General features: G+C 47.1%; 1 protein-coding gene across 1 annotated transcript in view; it reads right to left on the bottom strand.

The window, feature by feature from the left end:
• Positions 1–24,809, bottom strand: part of LOC140202057 (histone-lysine N-methyltransferase 2B-like) — an 82,949-nt gene that overhangs the window by 8,801 nt on the left and 49,339 nt on the right. The window contains exons 8-16 of the mRNA XM_072266913.1: positions 22,820–23,134; positions 22,053–22,126; positions 20,517–20,645; positions 18,795–18,911; positions 14,747–14,893; positions 12,984–13,079; positions 11,301–11,421; positions 10,020–10,133; positions 8,826–9,010 (exon numbers count right to left, since the gene is read on the bottom strand). Of these exons, the coding sequence (XP_072123014.1) occupies positions 8,826–9,010; positions 10,020–10,133; positions 11,301–11,421; positions 12,984–13,079; positions 14,747–14,893; positions 18,795–18,911; positions 20,517–20,645; positions 22,053–22,126; positions 22,820–23,134 (1,298 nt within the window). The remainder of the gene's footprint in view (positions 1–8,825; positions 9,011–10,019; positions 10,134–11,300; positions 11,422–12,983; positions 13,080–14,746; positions 14,894–18,794; positions 18,912–20,516; positions 20,646–22,052; positions 22,127–22,819; positions 23,135–24,809) is intronic.

Here is a 24,809-nt window from a genome sequence, read left to right as displayed (position 1 = left end):
CAATTCGTATCCCTAGGTATTTGTAATCCTCCACCATGTCCACACTGACCCCTGGATGGAAAGAGGGGTCACCGGTACCTTAGCTCTCCTCAGGTCTACCACCAGCTCCTTAGTCTTTTTCACATTAAGCCGCAGATAATTCTGCTCACACCATGTGACAAAGTTTCCTACCGTAGCCCTGTACTCAGCCTCATCTCCCTTGCTGATGTATTACACATGCAGTACACTCCACTAAAGGCGTATCTTGATCCAAATCCTTTATGTCTTTCACTCTTTGCTCTTCTGGTACCAGAGCTAGCACATTATGTCTGTTGCTTATCAACTTTGTGAATCAAAAGCAGTCTCGAACACAAATCGATACAAGGTCATAGAGTTATAGAGAAGTACAGCACAGAAATAGGACATTCAGCCCATCTAATCCATGCCAAAACTATTTAAATTGCCTATACCCATTGACCTGCACCAGGACCATAGCCCTCCATATCCCAACTATCCATGTACTTATTCAAATTTCTCTTAAAAGTTGAAATCGAGATCACTTGCTCATTCCACACTCTCACAACACTCTGCGTGAAAAAGTTTCCCTTCATGTTCCTCTTAAACTTCTCACCTTTCACCCTTAACCCATGACCGCTGGTAGTATCCCACCCAACCTCAGGGGAAAACGCCGGCTTGTATAGCCCTTGTAATTTTGTATATTTCTATTAAATCTCCTCTCAATGTTCTACATTCTAAAGGATACAGCCCTAACCTGTTCAACATTTCCTTATAACTCAAGTACTCCAGACCCAGCAACATTCTTGTAAATTTTACTTGTACTCCTTCAACCTTGTTTATAACTGCACACAATACTCCAAGTTGGGCCATATCAACATCTTATACAACTTCAACATAATATCCCATCTCCTGTACTCAATACGTTGATTTATGAAGGCCAATGTGCCAAAATTTTCTTTCCAAACCTGTGATGTCACTTTCAACAAATTATGGACCTGTATTCCCAGATCCTTTTGTTCTACCACACTCCTCAGTGCCATACTGTTCACTGTGTAAGACCTACCCAGATTGGTCCTGTCAAAGCAAATACTGCACACTTGTCTGCATTAAACTCCATCTGCTATTTTTCAGCCCATTTTTCCAGATCCCTCTGAAAGCCACGATAGCCTTCCTCACTGTCCACTACACCCCCAATCTTGGTGTCATCAGCAAATTTGCTGATCTAGTTAACCACATTATCATTCCGGTCATTGATACAGATGACAAACAAAGGAACCAGCGCCAATCCCTGCGACGCACCACTAGACACAGGCCTCCAGTCAGAGGCAAACCTCTGCTACGACTCTCTGGCTTCTCCCACAAAGCTAATGTCTAATCCAATTTACCACCTCACCTTGAATGCTGTGACTTCTTGATCAACCTCCCACATAGGACCTCGTCAAATGCCTAATGTCCATGTAGACAACATCCACTGCCTTGCCTTCATCACTTTCCTTGAAACTTCCTCGAAAACTCTATAAGATTGGTTAGACATGACCTACCACGCATGGAGCCATGCTGACTATCCTTAATCAGTCCATGTCTATCCAAATACTTATCGTATATATCTGGTCCCTTAGAACGCCTTCCAATAACTTTCCTGCAACTAATGTCAGACTCATTGGTCTATAATTTCCTGGTTTATGATTGGAGACTTTTTTAAACAGTGGAACAACATTGACTATCCTCTAATCCTCTGGTACCTCCCCTGTCACTAAGGATGATTTAAACATCTCTGCTAGGGCCCTGGCAATTTCTGCACTTGCCTCCCATAGGGTCTGAGGGAATACTTTGTTAGGCCCTGGGGACTTATCACCCTGATTTGCCTCACCTTCTCCTCTGTACAGGGTCCATGAAGTTGATGCCGCTTTGCCTCACCTCTATAGACTCTGTGTCCGTCTCCTGAGTAAATACAGATGTAAAGAATTCATTTAAGATCTCCCCCATCTGTTTTGTCTCCACATATGGATTACCATTCTGGTCTTACAGAGGACCAATTTTATCCCTTGCAATCTTTTTGCTCTTAACATATTTGTAGAATCCCTTAAGATTCCCCTTCACATTGTTGGCTAGAGAAACTTCTTTTAGCCTTCCTGATTTCTTTCTTAAGTGTTTTCTTGCATTTCTTATATTCTATAAGCACTTAATCTTTCCCTGCTTGTTAAACACCTTTTTTCTCTTAAATTGGGCCCCAATATCTCTTGAAAACTAAAGTTCCCTACACTTGTTATTCTGACAGACACATACAAGCTTTGTAATCTCAAAATTTCATTTTTGAAGGCCTCACACTTACCAAGTACAACAGCTTGTCCCAATCCACACTTGCCAGTTCCTTTCTGATGCCATCAAAATTGGCCTTTCTCCAATTTAGCATCTTAACCCATGGGTCAGACCTATCTTTTTGCATATTTACTTTGAAGTTAACGGCATTGAGGTCACGATGCAAAATGCGCACCTACACAAACTTCTATCACCTGCCCTGTCTCATTCCTCAATGGTAAATCCAGAATCTCACACTCTTTCACTGGTTCTTCTAAGTACTGATTGAACACGTTTGACAAACCCGATCTCATCTAGTCCTGTCACAGTATGGGAGTCCTAATCAATAGGTGGAATGTTAAAATCAACTACTTCAACAACCTTGTGTTTCTTGCAACGGTCTGAAATCCTTTACAGATTTGGTCCTGTGAACCTCCAAGACTGTTGGGGGATGGGGGATCTGTAATATAGCTCCATTAATGTGGTCATACCTTTCCTTTTTCTCAGTTCCACCCATAACCCCTCACTAGTTGAGTTCTCCAATCTGTCTTGATGGAGTACTACCATGACATTTTCCCTGACTGGTAATACCACCCCTTCTCCTTTAATCCCTCCCACTGTGTCACATCTAAAACAATGGAACCCCAGTATACTGAGTTGTCAGTCCTGCCTCTCCTGCAATCAAGTCTCACTAATGGCTACAACATCACAATTCCAGGTATTGATCAATGCCCTGAGCTCATCCACTTTCCCTACGATACTTCTTGCATTGAAATATATGTAGCTCAGGATAATGGTCGCACAATGCTCTATCTTTTGATTTCTGACGTTGTCTGAGGTCTTACCAACATCTGTCTCCACAAACCTCTCCACTAACTGTTCGAGCACTCTGGTTCCCATCCCCCTACAACTCTAGTTTAAACCCCGCCCTGCAGCACTAACAAACCTTCCTGTTAGGATATTAGTCCCTCTCCAGTTCAGGTGCAAATCGTCCCTTTTGTACAGGTCTCCAGCTTCCCTGGAAGAGAGTCCACTGATCGAAAAATGTTAGGCCCTCCCTCCTACACAACCCCTTAGCCACATGTTAAACTGTACAATCTTCCTAGTTCTGGACTCGCTACCACAGGTCGCAATCCAGAGCTCACAACCCTGGAGTCCTGCCTTTCAACTTAGCATCCAACTCCCTGATCTCCCTACCCATGTCATTGGTACCTACATGGACCATGACCTCTGGCTGTTCACCCTCCATTTAGGAATGCAGGGGAGTTGATCCAACATGTTCCAGACACTGGCACCTGGGATGAAACATACCTTGTTTCTCTTCAAATCTGATTGAATCTCTTTCTTGCCCACAGAATGTTCTGTCTGTTCCCCTAACTAATGAATCCTCTTATCACCACAGCGCACCTCTTCTCCTCCCTTTTTCCTTCCAAGTCAGAGGCAAACTCAGTGCCAGAGACCAGACCCCTGTGACTTTCTTCTGTTAGTGGTATAACTGTTGTTGAAGGGGATGGCCACAGGGGTACTCTGTACTGGCTCCTTAAACCCTTCCCCCTTCCTGACTGTCACCCAGTTTCCTGTGCCCAGCACCTACCTCACTATACATCTTATCTATCACTCCTTCAGCCTCGCGAAATGAACTGGAGTTCATCCATTTCCATAGCTTCAACTCCTTAATGCAGATTGTTAGAAGCTGCAGCGAGATACACTTCTCACTGTTATAGTCATCAGGGACGCTAGAGGTCTCCCTGCCTTCCCACATCCTACAAGAGGAGCAATCAACAATTCTACCTGACATCTCTAGTGTCCTAATTGAGCAGATGTTGCAGATGTTTATAAAAAAGGGAAGGGAAGGGAAGAAAAATCTTTACCTTGAGCTTTCCTCTTGTTTTTGCTTCTTTGACTGAAGCCTCAAAGAGCTAAGGCCCTGTCTACTCTAACTCTGTCCACTCAGATTATGCCCACTGTGACAATGGTTGCCGTGCTTGCCCCTGTCTTTCTTTAATTTGTTCTTGCTAACCAATTCCAAATGCTGACTGGTCACTAGTCAAGAGTTTAAATAAGCTGCCATTATCCGCCGCTGCCTTTTTCTACTTGGGCAGTGGACCTGAGTGAAATCCCATCCACGCAAACTTCTGATGCCCGAATTGGTCGCTGGTCAGAGATCAAGTGAGAGGCACCGCTTCTTTCTCAGAGGATGCTGACATAAAGCAGTCATCAACATAGAAGTGATGCAAAACCTTATCCACCGTCTTGAGCTGAATTGTTCTTTATTGTCTTCTGTGCATTTCCTAAGAGCAAAGTTGGCATAGCTCAGTGATGAAATTGCTCCAAAGAGATGTACCTCCCTTCTAAAGTCCACCATATTTTAGCTGAATTCACTATCAGGCCACCAGAGAAACCTCAGCAGATCTGCACCTTCCACTGGTATGTTAATCTGATGAAATATTGATTCAATATTTGCCATGATCACCACTGGTTCTTTTCAGAATCTCGTTACGACTCCAATCAGTGAGCTAGTAAAAGCTGAGCATTAAGTGATATTCCCTGAAAAGTTGCTCCACACTCCCACACAACACGGAGTTTCCCTTTCCTGAACACCATGATGTGGAATATACCAGACTTCCCCATCACTGTGTTCCAGATCCTCTGCTAGCATTTTTTCAGCATAATCTTTAGAGATGATATCCTTCATGAAAGTTGTGCAGTCAGTGTGAAATTAACAAATCCAGCTTAAACATCTTCCTTAGATTTAGAGCATAACCTTCGATTATTTGGCATGTTAACCTCCCCTTTTCTTACAGGTAAACTAATCTGGTAGTAGCCATTCTCATAAAACTCATAACCAGCTCCATGAACTTGCGATCTTCTCGACAAACCAGGTTGTTCAACCTGACTACATTGCCAAAACTGGTCCAAGTTTAAAAACTACAATCCTGTTAACTATCAGCTCTGGCTGTGCACAGTCTCTTGCCTCACCATGGTATCCTTTCCACTGTCCATTCATAGTCCAGCCCAACACTGTTCTAGTTGCATAGGGTCCATCATTAACACTGTGAATCACTTGCAATAACTCCAGTGCTTTAGTCATGTTTGTCCCTAGTAGCACCTCAATTTCTGAATCAATCTCTGGCAAATGAACATGTTTCAGGTGAGACCATTCCTGGAAATCCCTCTGTCATGGAACAATCCTTTTGTGGACAGGCAGACTTTCCCACATGTAGATGTTAAATAGTTCACAATTGTCTAAGCTAGCCACTTGCCACTGCATATCTTGCATGAAAGATGCTTCCTGCAAGCCTTGGTGATATGTCCTATACACAAATGGCCAAAGCAGACACCATTTTCTTTTACGAAGGTAATCTTCACATTATGAGTCCTATGAGTGCACAAATTCAATGTATGTTCACCCTCGCAGAACAGACAAATCCTTTTGGCTGAAAAGACCATTTTCCATCCACTAGTTCCAGGTTCAGTTTTAGCTTAACTTCTCACAGCAGCCACAGTAGAGGCAAAGTTGCTTCTTTTAGCCTTAGAACAAAGTTGTGACTCAGTTTTGTTTACACTTTTGCTTACTGCAGGTGATGTAACAGATCAGGCAGCCGTGGTTGGCAGTTCACCTAGGAGAAGGAAAACTCTGGTCTCAGACCTCTGCTCCCTTATGGTTACACCCATTCATGGGGAAGGCTTCAGGAGTAAACCCAGAGCAAAACATCTGGATCTAGAGTCCCTAAGGCAGTCCTACGTTGAGTTCAATGCTGACTGGAAACTCCTGCGACGCTGCTAGTACTAAACTGTATTGGTCCTTGCCCTTCCTTTGGGTTCATCACATGTGGAGAAGGGTAGCTGGTTTCACGGGAAACAGCTTGTTCTCCGTATCGTACTGCCCAGGCTTGCATACCACGACAGCTAGGACGCAACATCCATGGTCGATGCTGACTGATGGAGACCTCACTCCAGCATTTTGTATATTGCTAAACACCAGGTGTGTAACAATCTTTACTTGCCTTTACTTGCAATCTTTACTTATGGTTGTGTCTTTCTTGCAGTTTACCGACCACCGTTCTCCATTTATCCCTAAGCATATAAGGACATTTACTTTATGACAAATGACATATTAGCAGACATGTCTAGCTCACGCATGTACTGTACTTCATGGCAATAACACAACCTCGAAGAAAAAGACTGTAGCTCTTACACACCTTTCATGTCTTCAGATTTGATAGGTACCTGAGAAAGAGACATCTGCATGCAGGTTCGTTACCAAAATGTTCCTGTAGTAAAGCTTTAGACTTCAGATATCCTTTCATAAGGTCAACATGCTGGCAACTTGACAAGTTTTCTCGAGCAACCTCTAATGTACTGTTCAGGAAATAGAGGCAGTCACTATAAACACTAGTCTTGCCTTTGACACTGTTTTCAAAAGCCCACTTGAATGCATGATACTGCAATGGATCTCCATCGAAGATTTGAATCTTTTTTAGGCACACATTGTTGTTGTACCAATAAGGTTGTTATTTTATTTTGTTTCCTCATAATATCAGTAGCACTATTTTGATATCTATCATCTAAAACAAGCACGTTTCCATGCTGCAAGTTAATATCCCCATGAGCACTTTGAGCTGTTGGATAGGTCATGAGTGCGGACTGAAAGTAAACATCCTGTACTCCCCTTTGGGGGTTTGTCCATGTATCCCAGACACTTGAAGAACAAATGTATTAAAATTGATATTGAGTGCTTTTGTTTATTTTTGTAAATTTCATTTAAGAGTACTGTCCTGCCAAAGCACTTTTAACACTGGCCACACTTGAAGGCCTTAGCACATTAACTTTAGCCATATGTGTGGCGAATTCTTCCTCCAACTTAAGCTATTCCTTTCTTTTCCATAGTTTTTCCTCTTGCTCATACAGCCCACGTTTGTCCTTCAATAATTGTTATCGTGCCATTAATGCAGCAGAGGAGGGAGTAGATACAGAAGATTTTTATCCCCTGTAACAGAACTTCAGGTGATGATATTTGACACACTGTCACTCGGTTTCACATCATCTTGTGGATCATCTGCTACAAGCGTAGTCAAAACATGTCTTGGAATTTGAGAAACATCGTCTGATAGAAGGCGAGACACGTATTCACTTGTTGCAGCAACATGACCTTCAATACAACGTGTTTGTGTCAACCATTATTTCGCATCCTCTATGAATGCACTGCAATGTGATCAATGTTTGAAAAACATAGGTTCTCTTTTTCTTGTTCAGCCTTGGGAAGTAATGAGGTTAGCATGTGATGTTGCTAGCAACAGTTTCACTGAGATTAGTCAAGCCCTCAAAACAAGATTGACTTGCATGGTATTTTCTTTAATTCTCATAAGATCATTAATTGATGGTAGTAAACCTTTAAATTTTGTTCACATTTGTTTCATACTCTTTTTGAAGACTTACAATTAGATTAGCCCTAGCATCAGCTTCCATTTCTCTTTTGTAAGCCCCAACTACAGAGTTGTTGCTGTCAATTCCATGCTTCGATACACTATTTTCTCTAGTTCCATGACTCGCAATTAACTCTTTGTTCACCTGTAGCATCAGCGATGTTCGATTTAATAAATGTCGTCAACAAACAAACCGTTCGCAGCACTTAAACCAGATCGAACAAGCAGCCTCCAAGTCAAATGTCAATAACCGGCACATTTCAGCACTTCAATAAAACAAAGCAATGACCCCTTAGGCAAACATCACATGAGCAAGCAACAGTCCCCAATGGATGGGCAGCACTGACCATTCAAAACTGTGTTTAAACCATAAACACATAGCATGATTCACCGATAATCCTACTGCAAGCTGCCGCTGTTTCAGGCGTGTTGTTCTCAGTGTTGAGATTCCAATTTCGCCAACGGGTAAAGGCAATTATTTGCTGCACACCAATGTCAGTTCGGTATAACTACTTCTTATGACAAAATTTAGCGGGTACTTGAAAACAAACTAAAGCTGCTGAGAGACTAAGCCAAGGTAATCAACACTATGACGAGCTTCCAGATAACGCATTTCCGAATCAATGGTATAATGGATCTTATATTACAAAACCAGCGAAGATGATCTTGTTTCAGTTAAAAAACTAATTAAAATAAATTGATATGAGAATGTGTTCTATACATATTTAAGCAATCAACCAAAAAAATATCTGTGGCTCAACCCCTCTCCACTAGACTAAACAACTAACACAAAGCGTGTATATGTAATTATATTCATTTGCTTCTACCACGCCCCAACCCTTGTGATAGATTACCATAATAAACGAACCACAAAATACAAAGCACACATAGATACATTGCTCTAACAGAGAGGAAATAGATACACAGCTCTTACAAATGTTGTATACTTTCTTTACAGCCCTATCGACCTGTGCTACCACAGAGCTGGTTAGACAGAAACGGTGAGCTAAGACCGCAAGGTCATGGAGTGCATCTTGGGCACTTTCTCTTGTGGCTAGCACAGATCATGATGGCCAAAGGACCCAGCGCCCGCAGCAACCTTACCTCCCTGTGCTTGAGGAGGTGGGCAGTGAGTCGGGACGTGACGAGGCCAGTCAGCACCTGCTTCAGGCCAGAGAGCATCTCGTTGGTGACCACTTCCTGCCACTCAGCGGGTCGCCCCTCCATACAGGGCAGGCATGTGTAAACAATGTTGTCGGGGAGGTTGGACAGGATCTCGTACATCTCATCTGGGACACAGAGGAGAGGTGAAAACACAGGAGAGGGGTGGAGGAGGCAGGCACGGGGAGAGAGGGGTGGAGGGCACGGGGAGTGGGGGTGAGGAGGGCGTGGGGAGAGGGTGGAGGCAGGAGTGGGGGGGAGGGGATGTGAGAAAGGGTTTGGTGGGGGGGCGAGTTTGAGAGAGAGAGAGAGAGAAAAGCCGAAGCAGTAAGGACCAATGCTTAGAGCTGGTACACAGTCTAACCCCGCAGGTTCTGTCTCTCTGTGCCCAACTATCCCCTCCCAGAGTTCTACCTTTCCCATCTGAGAAGCTCCTGTACCTGCCTCTCCTACCACATCCCCTCGTTGTTCACACCTACGCGATCTCCATCTCCTCTTCTGCTCCCAACGATCCTCAATCACATTCCCCCTCCCAACTCCAGCCATATCCTCACTTACTCTCCTCCCCAACTTCCCTCCACCCCTTCCTCCTCCATCCCTCCCTCCCTGCGCTTCTCTCTTCACTTCCTCACGCAGACATTTCTCACCCCACATCCTCACTCCCATCTCCCCCACATACGCCTTCCCCCTGTATGCTCCCTAAAACTCCTTCTCATGCATTTCATCTCTACTTAAACCTTCCTGTCAACCCACGTTCTCTCTTACCCCCCCCCCCCGGTCCTCCATCCCGCTTCCTCCAACCCTCACCTCCTTCTCCTCCACCTACTCAATCCCATCATCACCATTCCTCCCCAAAATCCATCCACTCCTTCCTCCCTCCCCTCCACACCCAAATGAACCCCAGCCCTCCCACCTCCACACCCTCATTCCTTCCTCCTCCCTCCCCTCCTACATGAACACCTCTACTTCTTTCCCTCCCTCTGCATACTCCCAACTCCCCCCAAACACCCAAAACTCACCATTCCCTTCAACACAACTTCAATTTATCTCTCCTCTTCCCTCCACCTGCATAACTACCCCCCATCTCCACCTCCACAGCCACGTCTGTCCAACCACCTCCACAACCCAGCTACTGACCTGTGACCCCCTCGCACTTGGCATGCACCCAGTGGTCACATTTTGAGCACTGCATCATCTTGCTCTCATAATCGTTGTCCTCGTAGCACTTGGTACAGATGGGGCAGTAGTTACCTGCGGCACAACAGAGGGAGGTTAAATAAGAGTGCCAGAGTGGGTGGGGTGTGGGACAGGAACAATGTGCAAAGTACATAGGTGTATGAGTTCCAAACAAACCAAGGGTCAGTGGGAGCAATTGGGCGCGAGGGTTACCAGGGGCCAGACACAGAGTGAAGCTCCCTCCACAATGTCCCATTATAGACTCCTGGGATTAGACACAGAATGATGCTGCCTCCACACCATCCCAGGGCGAGACTCAAAGTGAAGTTCCCTATTCAGTGTCCATCACACACTTCCGGGATAAGACACATGTAATGTGCTGTAAGGGTTCACTGCTAATGTAATGGTTTTTTGTAATGTTCACTGCTGGAGTAATGGTTTCTCTGTAGCAGCAATGTTTGGGTTATGGCTGGAGATAACAGGACTGTGGCTGCATGTTAGCCAATCCAGATTTTGCTGCCCTGTCTTGTGATTCTGGAAGCAGTTGATTTCATGGGTTTCTGCCAGAGGGAGAGAGAGGGATGAAGAGAGAGGACGTGAATGAAGAGATTTGCTAGACCGCCGGACAGGGTGAACTCGGAGCAGGGGTCCGAAGGTTGGCAACGCCCGGTGGAGAACAATGGCGGAAGGAGGACTGCTGAGTGAGCTCCAACTTTGTGCAGAGACTGTTTAATAAGATTTGGGCCCCTTTTCTTTTATATTTTGTTTCTCTACTAACCATATAATCAAAGTAAGAGTTATAAAGCTTAATCGTTTAATCGCATATTGTGTACTGTTTGTTATTTCGGGGTACTGATTTGTAACAGAGGACACATCGCGCAGCATCCACCCAAACGAGATTTCTTAAGTTTGGCCGGGCAGGGGGTTTTCACCCCCAATATTAAGCCGCTAGGCAAAGCCAGTGTTACACACAGAATGATGCTTCCTCTGCCCAGGGTGAGACTCAAAGTGAAGCTCCCTCTATGCTATCCCATCACACACTCATGGAGTCAGGCACAGAGTGAAGTTCCCTCCACACCATCCCATCACACACTTCTTGGATCTGACAAAGTGAGGCTCACTCCACATGGTTCCGAGCGAAGAATCTGATGCACTCACTCCTCCAGGTCATTTGAATGGGAGACCTCTCCACTCCTCTCGACCTCTACCTTCATCCAACAAAGACCTGGCCCAAACACTCACCTTTCTCGAAGAGCTTGGCGCAGTCATTGCATAGAGTAAAGTCATACGACCACTCGGCATCCCAACTTCTTCCTGGCGTTGTGGCACCACAGCTCTTGCACCTCACACACTTAGGACAGACCTGCCGAGGGTATGTGGGGAAGGATAAAGAAATATAGAAGAACAGATTGATAAATCAGTTAAAACAGATACCAGAATCTGGAGCGACAAACAATCTGCTGGAAGAACGCAGGACGTTGAGCAGCATCTGTCGATGGGATGTCCCTATCAGAGTGAGGCTTCTCTCAGCGAGACGGGGAGAGGTGTGCATAAAGATGTAGTGGGAGGAGAGCAACGTTGAGCTCGTGGGTGGAGTGCAGGGGTTGGGGCAGGGGGTGTAAGAGGGTGGTGGGGATGTTTACCCTTCCTACCTCATGACCCTTAACAGTCAACGCCACACAGAGAATGAGGCACTGATTTAAGCAGAGCGGTCCTATGGAGGGAGGGCAATCCTATGATTTTGGTGAGGTCAGGAGGGGTCAGCCCCAGGTGCATACCCCACCAGTGTTCTGCATGGCTCTCGGCCCAAGGGTATTACTGCTCCATAGGAACATGGGTGCTGCAGTTTTTCCACCTGACTCGGCTTCTCCCTGTCACCACAGACACAAAGCTGCCGCTAGGGCAGGTCTGGGAAGGGCAACACAATCATGCAGTGGTAAGGGCATTGCCTCATGGCTCCTGTGACCCAGGTGTGAACTCAATCACATGCCAACGTCATGCATCCCTCACCCTGCCAGCATATGCCCCTCTTCTGCCTCTGTGCAGAGTTTGTGTTCTCCCTTTCCTCCTGGCACATACCACCCCTACTACTCCTCCACTCACTCTCTTGTACATGTTCCAGAGGCTGCTCACCATCAGTGGATAACCTGCCCACACTAAGGGATCAAGGATTCTCAGAGCAATGTATGAGCAGGCAGGCACAGCAGACCATGGTGGGCCGAAGAGCCTGTTTTTGCTCTGTATGACCACCTCCAGTTCACAACCGACCTCAGAGGCTAGTCAAGCCTGAATCAATCCCAGATGCATTACACGCACACACAGGGTGATCTCAAGCCCACAAACCGGAGTGACTAACAGCACCACACAAGCAGAATGCACGCCCTTTCCTGTCAACCTCCACACTTCCCACTGAGGTCCGGCCAAGCTCGGGAGCTATACCAGGAGAGCTGAAAGCTGAAGCCACCACACACTAGTGGCTCGACTGGAGGGAAGGTGGGGGTGGGGGAGGGGCCTAGAGCGACCCCCACCCTGCCTTCTACCATTACGTCAAACCATAGGCCAGCAGTGCAGGAGCATAGCCAGTTAGCATAACATTTAACTAACCAGCAACAGCGACCCAGGTTCAATTCTACCACTGTTTGCAAGGAGTTTTATACATTCTCTCCATGACTGCGTGGGTTTCCTCCAGGTGCTCTGGTTTCCTCCCACTTTCCAAAGATGCATGGGCTGGGGTTAGTGTTGTGAGCATGCTATGTTAGCAGTGGAAGCGTGGCTGTGCCCAGCACATTCTCAGGCTGTGTTGGTCATTGATGTGGATGACACATTCCCTGTAAGTTTGAATGTTTAGGTATTCATGCTACTAATAATTTGTAATCGTTACTCCTGGCGAAGGGCATTTGCTCTGATGGATTCAAAAAAGCTCACCCAGTTCTGCCTCCTCCTGTTGGGCTTGGTGGGGTAGTTGGGACCCAGGCATGCCACATGGTAGGTTGCTCTGCACTTGACGCACTCCAGGAGATGCTGCAGGGAGGGAGAAGGGAGATCTATCACTTACCGCTGCCGTTGTTAGCAAAACCCTCCCACCCAGCACACTTCCCCTACCTCCCGCACACCTCACCGCAAAATGGTGGTCTGAGGGGGTAACTTCTTCATGCAGGTGGTGGTGCGTTTATTGTTTAAAAGTGAGAGGGGAAAGAGTTAACAGTGAGGCAACTATTTCACCCAGAGGCTGGTCCGTATACAGAATGAGCTGCCAGAGGAGATGGGAAATCAGTTGGAACGTTATGTTGCGGTTATACAAAGACATTGGTGGCACACTTGAAATATTGTGTACGGTTTTGGTTACCGTTCCTATAGGAAGTGTGTCATCCCGCAGAGATTTATAAGACTCGCGGGACTAAGGTACAGAAGGAGGTCGAGTAGACTGGGACTTTGTTCCTTTAAGGATAATGAAGGATGTACGAGAAAACCAGGAGAGGTGAACAAACACTTTCTCTTTCCCAGGGTTGGGAATCAAGTACCAGAAGGAACAGGTTTAAGGTGCGGAGGGAGAGGGCAGATTTAATTGGAACACGAGGGACAACTTTATCAACCCGAGGGTGGTCTGTATAGGGACTGAGCGGCCAGAAGAATGGCCAAGATGGACAGGTATGTGGGTAGGAAAGACAGAGGAATATGGGCCGAAAGGGACCAGCTTGGATAGGGACTGTAAGATGTAGGAGCACAATTAGGCCATTCAGCCCTTTCAATCATGGCTGATTTATTATCTCGCTCAACCCCATTCTCCGGCCTTCTCCCTGACACCCTGACTAATTAAGAAAGGTGTAGAGAGAGACAGGGGAGGGAAAATATGGGGTGTGCATAATCAATGGGAGAGCTCACTCGTACCAGCTGCTTAGTGTGGATGGATCACTTCCGGATGGCTTGCAATAACAGGGAAGTCACACTAGAGCATCTACCATCAATAGCTTGGAATCAGAACACTGATCCACTGAGACTCTACACACCAGAGTGATGGAACGGAGGGATGATTTCCCAGGTACTGTGAGATGGCAAGCACCCTCTGTCAGGCCAGATGGCCTTCTCTCCCCATTACCTGCTCCCAGATGGCTGGATCTGACGAGGGAGCTGCCCCCCCACCTCAGTGAGGGTATGTGCACACGCATGCACGTGTAAGAGGGTGCTGGGGCGGTTATAGGGGCTGTGAGACCCGCCAGACTCTTCAGATGTGTCTGAAGTGCATTTGATGTCTCTGGGCCTGTATTCAATAGAGTTCTGAAGGGATGTGGTGGGGTAGAGGGAGAAGCTCATTGAAACTCCCCATACAGCAGATGCAGAGAGAACATTTCCTGTAGTGGGAGAGCATCAGGTTAAAAGGACATCCCTTTAGAATTCATATGAGAAGTTTCTTCAGGTAGAGGGTGTGAATCTGTGGAGAATGTTGGCTGTGTAGACCAAGTCACTGGGTGTATTTAAGGCAGGGATTAATAGGCTCCTGGTTAGTCAGATGGTTAATGGGGATGCAGAGGACTGGACCATAGAAGTGGGGGAGAGGAAAGGGTTATAAATTAGCCATGATTGAAAGGCAGAACATACTAAATGGACAAAGGGACTGGTTCTGCTCCAGGAATGGGACCCCAACTCCAGCAGGGAGGAGACATCCCTGCCCCTCCGCCACCCCACAGTACCTTGGAATTCTTGCTCTTGCGCCCGCAGACGTGGCAGAACTTGCAGCGGCGACAGCACCAGTTTTCTTTTTGCTCGTCTGACGGCCTCTCGCTTTCCTCCAAGCAGAAGGTGTGGAAGGGCTCACAGCACACCTGACAGTACAACATCTGGGAAGGGGCAGAGACAGGGTGTGATATCATCACACAGCACGGACACCGACCCTTCAGCTCAACCAGTCTATGCTGACCATCTCAGCTAATCCCATTTGATGCATTTGGCCCACATCCCTCTAAACCGTTCCTGTCCATTTCACTTTTCATGTACTTGCTTCAAACATTTCCTCTGCCAGCTTGTTCCATACACGAACCACCGTGTGTGTGTGTGTGTGTGTGTGTGTGTGTGTCTCTCTCTCTATCTGTATATATACATACCTATCTCCATCTAGCTATTGCTCTTTATATTGCAACTGACATTTTGTAATACATCTTACACTATATTGCTGCCACAAAACAACTAATTTCATGACATGTCAGTAATAATAAACCCCATTCTGATTCTACTAAATCTTCCCCCTCACCTTAAATTTCTGCCCTCTCGTTCTTCATTCCACAGCCATGAGATAAAGGCTGTTTCTATTCACCCTATCTCTGCTTCATGATTTTGTTCACCTTATGCATTCACTTCTCATTTTCCTACAGAAATCCACTCACCACTGAAACACCACATACCCTCTGTAAGATCATCCCTCATTCTCCTACACAAATACATTCACCTCCATAAGACCATGAGCCCTCCATAAGACCAACCCTTGCACTCCTACATTACAGTTAAAAGTCCTGATCTGCTCAAACCCTCTCCATAACCCAGTTCCTCTAGTCCCAAGATTTTGATGCTTCTTAGCGAAACGCCAATCCTCCAGGTAATTTTCAAGTGCTTAAACGTGTTTTCAGTTACCCCAACCGCAGACCAGGAGCAGAGAAATAAGGAGTATAAGCTTACTACTGAAACGGATTAGTAAAACCCAGAAAATCCACTGACTGGAATTCTCAAGGTTCTTCGCTCAGACCACCCAATTCCTGCTCACTGGGGTCCCGGTTCCCTCCCTCCTCATTCAGCTGTATTACCCTTCTCTGCGCTATGCTGTTCAAGTGCCTGTTAGTGTCGTGAAAGTCTGTCTCTACCATATCTTCAGCGCTTTACAGATCCCTCTGAACCTCCTCCCTCCTATCCCTGCCTTGAACTTGAGACACTCCCAGCAATGGAACAAATACAAAAGCAGCAGACAGAACAGGAACAGGCCCTTTGGTCCACAATGTAATGACACCCAATTCCTTCTGCCTACACAATATCCATATCTTTCCATTCTCTGCATATTCATGTGCTGGAGTAGGAGCCTCTTTAAATCCTCCATCACATCTGCCTCCACCACCACCCCTGAGAGTGCATTCCAGGCACCCACCACTCTCTGTAAAAAAAAAACTTGCCACACACATCTTTAATCTTTTCCCCTCTCAATTTAAAAGTGTGCCCTCTAAAATGGACATTTCTACCCTGGAGATAAAGATTCTCACTGTTTACTCTGTCTATACCTCTCATAATTTTATGAACTTGCATCAGGTCTCCTCTCAGTCTCCACTGCTCTAGAGAAAACAACCCAAGTTTTTCCAACCTCCCCTTATCGCTCACACTCTCTGATCCAGGCATCATCCTGGTGAACCTCTTCTGCACACCCTTCCTGTACCGGGGTGACCAGAAATGAATACAATATTCCATAGTTTTATAAAGGTGTAACATGATACCCACCCATCCCTCATACCTCTATCAGTGTCTCCCTCAGCCCCATCAGGGAGAACAGACCGAGCCTGTCCTGGCTCTCCTCGTCATTGGAACGTTCTGGGGAATCTCCTCTGCACCCTGTCCCGTGCAGTCACCTCCTTTCTACAGTACCCCAGCTGTGACCTGACTTGCGTATTATAAAGTTGCACCCCAATCTCCCTGGTCTTGTATTCACTCCCCAGCTAACAAAAGCAAGTATCCCGTTACGTTGCAGCTGTAGAAAACTCTGGAACTATTGCATACATTTCTGGTCACCCCATTATAGAAGGATGTCAAGGTTTCAGAGAGGGTGCAGAAGAGGTTTACCAGGCTTGGATTAAGAGGGCATGAGCTATAAGGGGAGGTTGGACTAACTTGGGTTGTTTTCTCTGGCGCAGTGGAGGCTGAGGGGAGATCTGATAAACGTTTATAAGAGGCACAGATAGAGTAATCAGAATCTTCTTCCCAGAGGGAGTGCATTTAAGGTGAGACGGGGTAAATTCAATGGAGATGTGAGGGGCAAGATTTTTTTTTTTTAACACTGAGTGGTGGGTACCTGGACTATGCTGCCCGAGGTAGTGGTGGCGGCGGCAGATACATTAGGAATGGCTTAAGAAGTTTGGAAAGGCACACAGATGTGGTGGAGGCAGATACATTAGAGACATTTAAGAATGGACAATGTGTAGGCAGAGGAAATTAGTTTAGTTGGCCATTCGATTATTAATTTAACTGGTTCAGCACCACATTGTGAGCTGAAGGGCCTGTTTTTGTATTGTACTGTTCTATGCTTGTACACCTCCTTCACATAGTTTTATTATTTAGAGATACCACGTGGAACAATGAGCCACACTGCCCAGCCACCCGCCTATTTAACCCTAGTCTAATCACAATGACCAATTGACTTACTAACCTACAGACTCTGGACAGGGAGGAAACCCATGCAAACTACGAGGAGAATGTACAAACTTCTTACTGAGGACGCTGGAATTGAACTTCAAACTCCAGATCACCCTGACCACTAACCACTACACTACCCGTGCTGGTCCCTTCAGGGATTCTTGAAGCTGTACACCGACGTGCCTTGTTCTTCAATCCAACTGTCCCTCTCTTACTTTGATACGATGATCTCAGTGGCATTGACAGAAACTCCTTTATGTTCTCATGAATTGTTTACCTACTTCTCTCCACATAATTGAAAAGTACAGAAGACAATTCAACCGATTTCATTCACCATATCTTTGATGTATTTCTGTTTCTATATGGCTAGTGTTTTTCATCAATTCAGTTAGTGTGGTCTGACCATAGTGCATGAGTAGATGTGGTGGACAGCCTTGGGAAACAGGTCAGCAAAGGAACAATTATTATTCCTGGGGCAAGCTATTTCTGATAGCAAGGTTGTGGACTTCATTATTAAGGAAACACAAAGACATAAAGAAAATAACAGTACAATGAGGAGAATTACCACGGCTTTATAAAAGGTCAGTGGTGTTGTGGTTAATGCAGAAGGACATAATTTTAAGGCAAGTGGAGGAATGTATGGAGGGGGGATGTCAGAGGTAGGTGTTTTTTTGACTTTATACAAATTGGTGGGTACTTGGAATGCTCTGCCAGGGTTGGTGGTGGAGGCAGATACATTAGAGACATTTAAGAAATTCTTAGGCACATGGATGAAAGAAAAATGGAGAGCTATGTAGGATGGAACACAGAACAGTGCAACACAGTACAGGCCATTCGGTCCACGATGTTGTGCTAACATTTTAAACTACTCTAAGGTCAAACTAACCGTTCACTCCCACTCTCGTTAGACCACACGGAGTATTATGTTCAGTTCAGGTTGCCTCATTTTTGGAGGGATCTGGAAGCTGTACAGAACATGCACAGGAGATGTACCAGAATGCTGCCTGGATTAGAGAGCTTGTCTTTTGAGAAGAGGTTGAGCAAACAAGGGCTGTTCTCTTTGGACTGAAGGAGGAAGAGGTGACTTCATAGATGTGTATAAGATGATAAGAGGCATGTGGTTAAAAGGTTGGCACAACATTGTAGGCCAAAGGGCCTGACTGCTCTATGGTATCACTCCCAACACCAATAATGCACTGGTTAGTTGCCAATCTCTAGTTAGCATGCAGAACCACGGGCGATCTCTGGCCAGAAACCGATCTATCCCAATGACACCACCAATACTCCCCTCTTGGGCTGGGTGGACACAGTGAGCCTCCCTGAGCTCAACACCGCACAGACCACCCTCCCCTTTACCTCATGGTGGCCGTGACTGGCACACAACAGGCAGAGAACCCGAGGGGTCTGGATGGGCACAGACGACAGGACACTCAGTCCACCCATCAGCCAGACGTTCTCGATGCTACAGTCCTCCTGGGGGAAAGGGAGAGGAGGAGTTAGACAGCTCTGACACAGGGCACCTCCAAATGACATTGGAGAAGGCAATGATGGAAGCATGGGTGTGTCCAGAACACAGCCATGGTATCAAGGGGGAGCAGGACCCAGGTTTATTTGGGATACACCATGATACTACCAGTAATGGGGCTTGAGTACATTAAAAATAGTAACACCACAAAGAGTAGGTCAGAAAGGTATTAAACTTCAGTACAGTAGGCAGAAAGAACCATGAGTATTGAGAATCCTCAGTAATGTACGCAAAGGATCCAATATACACTTAAACATTCAGTAACACAATTCGAATGGGTCCCACGGACATTTAGAACACTCAGTAACACAGTCGGGAATGGGTCCAGCAGACATTTAGAACACTCAGTAACCAGTCAGAATAGGTCCCATGGAGATTTAGAACACTCAGTAACACAGTCGGGAATGGGTCCAGCGTCCAGCGGACATTTAGAACACTCGGTAACACAGTCGGAACAGGTCCAGCAGACATTTACAACACTCAGTAACACAATTTGGAACGGGTCCAGCAGACATTTAGAACACTCGGTAACACAGCCGGTAATGGGTCCAGCTGACATTTAGAACACTCGGTAACACAGTCGGGAATGGATCCCGTAGACATTCAGAACACTCGGTAACACAGTCGGGAATGGGTCCCGTAGACATTCAGAACACTCGGTAACACAGTCAGAATGGGGCCAGCAGACATTTAGAACACTCAGTAACACAGTCGGGAATGGATCCCGTAGACATTCAGAACACTCGGTAACATAGTCGGCAATGGGTCCCACGGACATTCAGAACACTCGGTAACACAGTTGGGAAGAAGCCCAGCTGAAAATTAGAACACTCATTAAAACAGTCGGGAATGGGTCCCATGGAGATTTAGAACACTCGGTAACACAGTCAGGAATGGGTCTCACGGACATTTCGAACACTCAGTGACACAGTCGGGAATGGGTCTAGTGGGCATTTAGAACACTCGGTAACACAGTCGGAATGGGTCCAGCAGACATTTAGAACACTCAGTAACACAGTCAGGAACGGGTCTCGTGGACATTTCGAACACTTGGTAACACAGTTGGGAAGAAGCCCAGCTGAAAATTAGAACACTCATTAAAACAGTCAGGAATGGGTCCCATGGAGATTTAGAACACTCGGTAACACAGTCAGGAATGGGTCTCGCAGACATTTAGAACACTCGGTAACATAATGGATTGAATACAGGCCGAGACATCAAATGTTCTTCCAATACATCCGAAGAGTCTGGCTGGTCTCAGAGTACCTATAATTGTACCCAGCACCCCTCTGACACAAACACACAAGGATACGCACACACACAGACCCTCATTTGGGGATGGGTCTCACACACACACTGACTTTCACTGGAGGATGGGTGTCACACACACAGACCTTCACTGGGGGATGGGTCTCATGCACACTGACCCTCATTGGGGGATGGGTGTCACACACACAGACCTTCACTGGAGGATGGGTCTCATACACACTGACCCTCACCTGGGGATGGGTATCTCACACACACACACACACACACACACACCACAGATTCACCTTGAAGTCCACTCGGATCCTGTGCACACCGTCGCTGGGACCCTTGTACCGGCTGTTGCTGCCATTGGTGACCGGGCTAAGAGGACTCAGCACTGTCTGATCCTGCTTACTGAGGAGCACTGGCCTGTCCTACAGAGAGAAGGGGGAACACATGTCAGCTGGCCCACCTTTGAGCTCTCCACGCCTCCATCCCAACCCTTCCAACCCCACAGCCTCCTCTTCCTCAACAGTGACCAGAAGACAACTGGACAGCATGGAAACACAAGCCCTTCAACCATCCACTCGTCCATGCCGTCCATAATTCTCTTCTGAGCCAGTTCCATTTGCCTGCATCTGGCTCGTACACCTCTAAGCTTTTCCTAACCATGTACTTTTCAGATGTTCTTTATGTATCTGCCTCATCCACTTCTTCTGGCAGCTCGTTCCATATACCCACCATACACTGGATGAAAAATATTGCTCCTATGATTACTTTTAAATCTCCCTCCTCTCACTTTAAACCTGTGCCCTCTAGTACTTGATTCCTAGACTCTGGGGAAAAAATTGCGCGCATTTACTCTGTCTTTGCCTCTTATGATTTTATACACCACTGTAAGATCACCCCTCATTCTCCTAGGTTCCAGTGAATAAAGTCCAAACCGGCCCAACCTCTCTCCATAACTCAGTCCCTTGAGTCCCAGCAACATCCTCTTAAACCTCGGCAATTTTTCCAGCTTAATAGCATCTTTCCTGTAACAGTGACCTTAACGGAATTCAATACTCCAACTGAGACCTCAGCAACGTCTTGTACAACGGCAACATAACTACAGAACTCCGATACTCAGTGCCGTGACGAATGAAGGCCAGCATGCCAAACACCTCCTTCACCACCGTCTACTTGTGTCACCACTCTCAGGGAACCAAGTACCTGTATCCCTACGTTCACTCTTCTACAACACTCCCCAGGGCCATATCGTTCACTGGAACCATTTGTCCATACAAAATTCAACACTTTGCTCTCATCCCGATTAAACTCCAACATGATCTTCTTCAACACTGGCTGCACATCCCTGGGTCAGACCACACCGGAACAATGTGAACAGTTTCATTATCCATATTCCTGGGTCACACTACACCAAGATCACTGTGCACAGTTCCATTATCCGTATCCCTGGGTCAGACCCACACCGGGAGCACCGTGCACAGTTCCAGTCTCCGTATCCCTGGGTCAGACCCACACCGGGAGCACCGTGCACAGCTCCAGTCTCCGTATCCCTGGGTCAGACCCACACTGGGAACATCATGCACAGTTCCAGTCTCCGTATCCCTGGGTCAGACCACACCGGGAGCACCGTGCACAGTTCCAGTCTCCATATCCCTGGGTCAGACCCACACCGGGAGCACCGTGCAGTTCCAGTCTCCGTATCCCTGGGTCAGACCCACACTGGGAGCACCGTGCACAGTTCCAGTCTCCGTATCCCTGGGTCAGACCAAACGGTGGACTGGTCTCCAAAACGCTTGCCACCACAGGTCGGGTGGTTCCCATTTCCTACTCACCTTCTCTCTGCTTTTCCGGGATTTGAGGTGTAGTGGTTTCAGTCGGCCTTGTTCATCGACGTCTGCCAAGTCGTCTGGTTAGGGAGAACAAAGACCAAGATTACAATTGACAACAACAGCAGTAACCCAAGCCGATCCCCTAACCTGCACCCCATCCTCCCGAATAGGAACCCCACCTCCTCCATCATCCCACACCCCCTCCCTGACCAAGAATATCTCTGCTGAGCAACCTCAGACCAAACCCCTCTCCTCTATCCCACCTCCAAACGAGGACAGACCTGCCAAACCAACCGCCCTCCACTCCCTCCCTCTCCTCAATCCCACCCTCCTGCAGTCTTGCCAACTGCAGACCAGCATCTCAGTTTCACACTGCAACCACACAACCCCTTGCTAAACCAGTGCAATTCCCACCCCTCCACCAAAACACCCCAAATGTGGACAGTCTTGCTCGCCAAACACAGCCATCTTAGCCCACCCAATTTTCCCCTACTTCCTCATCCCCATGCCTACTCTCCACCCCCTCCACTCCTCCCACCTGTGCTAACTCCAAAACCCTGTCCCTCCCCTCCTCCCCTCAAAACCGTTAATGTCCCTACACTCGTCCCATTTTTCCTTCTTCTACCTCCTCTTTCCATGTCTCTCCCCTGCTCCCCTCCAAACCACACTCCACCACCTTTCTTTCTCCCTTTCTCTTCCCCTCCCCACCCCGCACTGTGATCTCACCTATTGTACACCACCCCCCCCCCGCACCCATTGCTGACCCTTGCCTGCACCGTGCTTGCCATCCTCATCAGAGGCAGACAGGTCGGACTCCTCAAACAGGGCGTAGTAAGACCACTGCCGGGCCGAGCGGCGGATGGACTTGCGCTGCAGCTGCGCCTCGGGGGTGAGGGCAGTCTCTGAGCCGGTGGGGGGAGGGAGCTGACCGCGGCGGGGTGCCTCCTCCTCCCCTGCCGGCACCTCCACTGCGTACTCGGAGGGAGCGTAGCCTCGCGAGTCTGGAAGCCACTCCTCATCATCCTTTCCCATCACCGGGCGGGTGTCCACGACCGGCAGCAGGGCGGAACGATTCCGCTTACGCACTACGTGGGCCGAGGGGGAGGGGCCAGACGGCAAGCAGTGGGGTTTGAAGGTGACCAGAGGGGAGAAGTGGAAGGGGTTTGGGGTGTGAATGGGTGGAGTGGGAGGTAATGAAGAGGAAGGAGAGGTGGCAGGGTGTAGAGTTGAGGAGGGGGAGAAGGGAGGGGGATAGGGGGAGTGAGTGGAAGAGGGGATCAGGGGAGCGATGGTGCAAGGGGAAGGAGGGGGAGAGTGTAGACGTGATATGAGGGGAGGGGAGACAGAGCAGTGAAGGGGTGCAGGTGTGGGGAGGTAGAGGGAGGGGAAGGAAAATAAAATGCACATATTAGATTACGCAAATAGAACATGCCCCCCCCCCCCAGCCCTTTATCCATCTTAGCAACCTCCAGGCTGAGGACATAGAAGGGTACAGCACAGAGACAGCCAGTCTCCATATCCTATTACAAAGTTAATGATAGCTAGTTACAGAGTCATACGACACAGAAAAGCCCTTAACCCCAACTCATCCTTTTGTCCCCTGATCCAGTCCCTTTGCACTTACACTGCCACATCCTCAATGGCTCAGTTTCCCCTTCCGACCTTGTTCATATGTCCCGTGGATGTAGGGACCCTCTCTACCTCCACACAGAACAGTACAGCACAAGAACACAATGTTGCGCTGAAACAATTACATTTGTAATCATTATGCCTACACAATGTCCATATCCTTACATTTTCCTCACATTCATGTGCCTATTTAAAAGTCCTAATGTATTTGCCTCTAACACCATCTCAGCCAGTGCACTCAAGGCATTCACCGCTCTGAGTAAAACAATTACCTCAGATCCCCTTTGAAATAACCACTCTCACTTTAAATGCCTGCCCTCTGGTATTAGACATTATAAACCTGGGAAAAAGATCCTCCCGTCTACTCTACCTTTGCCTCTCATAATCTTATAAAATCTCCCCTCAGTCTCCGCCACTCCAGAGAAAACAACCCAAGGTCGCCCACCATCACATACTCTAATCCCTACACCATCTTGGTAAAACTCTTTTGCACCCTTCCTTCCTATAATGGGGCGACCACAACTGTAAGCAATACTACAGATGTGGCCTAACTAGAAATCCCCAAAGCTGCAACATAACTCTCTGACTTTTGAATCCAATGCCTCAACTAATAAAGGCAAGCATGCCCTAACGCCTTTGTAACCACCCCATCAACCAGTGTAGCCACTTTCGGGGAGTTATGAATTTGAACTCCGAGATCCTTCTGCTCATCAACACTGTTAAGGATCTTGTAGGTCCGTTTACCCTTGACCTTAAAAGGTGCAACACTCCACTCTTGGCCAGGTTAAATTCCATCTGCCATGTCTCCAGCCATGTCTGTACTTGAGTTTAGGAGGGCTTGAAGAAGTCTCTTCTTTTGGAGTCAAGAGTTGTATAGCCCACGCATTCTATAACCCAGCAAGCTAGTCCCATGAGCCGCATTTGGCACATAACCTTCTAAAACTCTTCTATCCACATACTTATACAGGTGGCTTTTAAACATCAAATCACTATTACTGGCAGCTTGTTCTAAATACACACTGCCCTCTGCATGAAGAAGCTACCTCACATAGTCTGTAATTGTATGTTTCCCTGCTATCAAGATGATACAAGATGTGTGTGGTGTGCGACTGTTGGTTCTGTGTTTTGAAC

The sequence above is a fragment of the Mobula birostris genome, chromosome 8, assembly GCF_030028105.1.
Source record: "Mobula birostris isolate sMobBir1 chromosome 8, sMobBir1.hap1, whole genome shotgun sequence".
NCBI classification, from domain to species: domain Eukaryota; kingdom Metazoa; phylum Chordata; class Chondrichthyes; order Myliobatiformes; family Myliobatidae; genus Mobula; species Mobula birostris.
Note: the sequence above shows the minus strand (reverse complement) of the source record. Positions and strands in the feature narration are given on the sequence as shown.